The 2,992-nt window shown below is 36.1% G+C and overlaps 1 protein-coding gene across 1 annotated transcript; it reads right to left on the minus strand.

The window, feature by feature from the left end:
* Positions 1-923: 923 nt before the first annotated feature.
* On the minus strand, positions 924-2,295 carry LOC149943510 (uncharacterized). Its single transcript, XM_090175006.1, has 2 exons — positions 1,597-2,295; positions 924-1,537 (listed from the first exon to the last, which is right to left on the minus strand). Exons 1-2 carry the CDS (start codon positions 1,937-1,939, stop codon positions 990-992), a joined length of 891 nt encoding a protein of 296 aa, XP_090031132.1. The 5' UTR covers positions 1,940-2,295; the 3' UTR covers positions 924-989.
* Positions 2,296-2,992: the final 697 nt, after the last annotated feature.

The raw sequence follows: 2,992 nt of genomic DNA on the forward strand, positions 1-2,992 counted from the left end.
TTGACAGTCTGTAATAGTTTTTTGATTGCATAGCGATACGGCGCATAATCTAGGTTTTACTCTTGATAAAGGCATATTAACGTTCAAAAATATGATTACTTTAAAATTAAAACCAAATTCGAAAATTTTACGGTACGGTACTCATGTGACTATCAACAGCAGAATGATGTTCTAAATAAGCAGACGAAAAATAAGGCAAACATGATCACGTGATTCAAAAACGTCACGAAACGGATGTTCCGACCAGGCTTGGAAATAAGGGGTACGTTCAGCAGAGCTCAGCGCTGACACCGATGAGTAAGCGCTGACATCGATTTTTCACTGTACGCTTTTTTGCGTTTCCAGTTTGACGTCACGATGGCTCATCGATGAGCCATCAAGTCATCGGCTCGAAGAGTCGGTTTTTTAGTTAGTGTGACGTAAAACGCGTAGCCAATCTAAGAAAATGGCGACTTCTTCTGAAGAGCAGTTAATTGAAGTAGCGCTCCTTGACAATGATAAAAATTGTTATATGATTGCCGTGAGACCCGGAGATCACGCAAGGATATTAAGAGGTATTCTATTGTTTGATATATTAATTATAACACTTGTCTTTTTAATGTAATCCATCGTATATCTTTAAGCCTTGGCGTTTGTTATTGTTTACTGTCATAGGGCATGCTTTCACGTGGTTAATTTTATCATGGATGTAGAAAGGAACTACGTTATAATTAATTTTGTTTTATTTTTTAGACGAAAGTTTTGCAAGATTTTGCTTAGAACAAGCAAAAACAATTGGTATACAAACCCAAACTTTTCAAAATGAACTTTTGAAAAGATTAGATAAAAAAAATGAAGTTTTGTCTAAAATGGTTGATTCGTTAATGAAAATGTAGAAATGATAACTATCTTTATTAAGTAATTTTTAACAAAGCTCAAATAACTTCAAGAAATAATAAAATTTATTTCGCAAATGCATAACCAAATTTTACATAGGTGTTAAGACAGCTTTAAATGTCTTGCAATTGTCTGGGAAGCCTTATATTTCTTGCAATATCATTTCTTTTCATCTTTGCAGCTTCTGAATTAGTATTATCAGCCTCTTCCATTATTTCAGCTGTTACATGTTCAAAATTTTCATCTATATAATCACCCACATCATCATCTCCATCGTGCCTCAAAATAAAATTATGCAAAATGCATGCAGTCATAATCACTTCTGAAATTTCAGCTACTAAAGACATGTCTAAGTATTTTAGTCTGCGGAAACGGCCCTTTAACAACGCAAATGCCCTTTCTATCATCTGGCGAGCTGAACTATGGCAAGTATTGTACGCTCTTTCCTGAATTGTACGATGTCCATTTTCTTTGAAAGGAGTCATTACGAATTTGTCTAGCGGGTACGCGCTGTCACCCAGAATGTGCCCATTATCATCACTCCTTAAGCCATTTTTGAGGAACTGGTAAATCGCACTCAAACGCCACATTCTCGCATCGTGGACAGAACCAGGCCATCCACAGCAACAATCAATGAATATTAATGTTTCATTACAAATGCCTATGAAAAATAAATATTTATAATATTTTTAACAAAAGTTCACATCCAAATTAAATTACCTTGTAATAATATCGATGTTCTCTTCTTACGATTATAGTACGCATTTTTATCTTCATTTGGCTCCTTTATGTCGATGTGACAGCCATCAACTGCACCAACTGTCATAGGGAAACCATATTTTGTTTCACAGACTGTCATTGTTTGGTTCATTTTTTCTGTAGTAGGCCATGTAATGTATTGTTGTGTTAATTTTGACACTATTCGAACGAATTCAATGAACACATAATGTGCGTTTCCCTTTGATAGATCGAAACGATCTCCAATGCTCCTGAATGACTCAGGTGTTGACAGAAGCCACAACGAACCTAACACCCGTTTCTCTATTGGTATGGCAACGCACATTTTTTCATTAGCAACAGCTCCTCCATAAATATTGATTAATTCCTAATGCACAAATTGAAATTAGTTTTGTTTACTTTTATTCATCAACAGCGGTCCTGCTCATTCGAAAATGAGATTTAAAATCTTTTTCTGTATAATATGGTACTACACTTTCCACATAGTCTGTTATTCTTACAGGTCTAGACCGAGGCTTAGAATTAGTGAATGTTGTTGCAATTAATGCGGCGCAATTTTTAGTTTTTTTAGAATAGTTAGGAGTGTAACAAATATTAACACCACCATTTTCAATTATTTCATCGGTAACAAGTTCATTTACGATCAAATACAGAAGTTTTCGTTTTTTTCGATTTTCTTGCCCGGAAAAATTATTTGCCGCCATTTTAAAAAGAATCGATTACTAAACAATACCCGTTCAACAAATTTCTACGTCATTATGACGACAGAGCTCAGCGGTTACAGTTTTAAAGAAACAGCGCTTTTTAGTCGATGAGCTCTACTGAACGTACCCAAGGGGTACGTTCAACAACTCTCATCGGACTCACCGATTAGTAATCGGTAACATCGGTTTCCTACTGTACGCTTTTTCGCGTTTCCGGTTTTGACGTCACGATAGTCATTGGTTACTCACGGAAGTCATCGGCTGGAAGAGTCGGTTTTTCCGATGACTGACGTCATTACTGACGTAAAACTACTATAAATGCTACGCCATTTTGAAAAACCCCGATGACTGAATAAAAGCGTTCAGTAACTTACGACGTCATTATGACGAAAAAGTTCATCGGTGGAAAATATAAATCCATCGGGTTTTTTTCCGTTGACTGTTACTGAACGTACCCAAGGTTTATTTCGAAATTGGCCAGTGACTCCCAACTCTTGAATTATTTAAGTGGTCACGTAGACCAGTTGGTTAATAATACGGTAGATAATTTTGAATTAATAAACTGGACACTGGACCAGTGAACTCCTAGCTTTTGAATAAAAAAACTGGTCCGAGCAATTAATAAACTGGTCTTTGACCCATTGACCACCGCTTATTTGTTATTTCCAAGCCTG

Source organism: Leiobunum rupestre, chromosome 5, assembly GCF_980474605.1.
Source record: "Leiobunum rupestre chromosome 5, qqLeiRupe1.1.hap1, whole genome shotgun sequence".
NCBI classification, from domain to species: domain Eukaryota; kingdom Metazoa; phylum Arthropoda; class Arachnida; order Opiliones; family Sclerosomatidae; genus Leiobunum; species Leiobunum rupestre.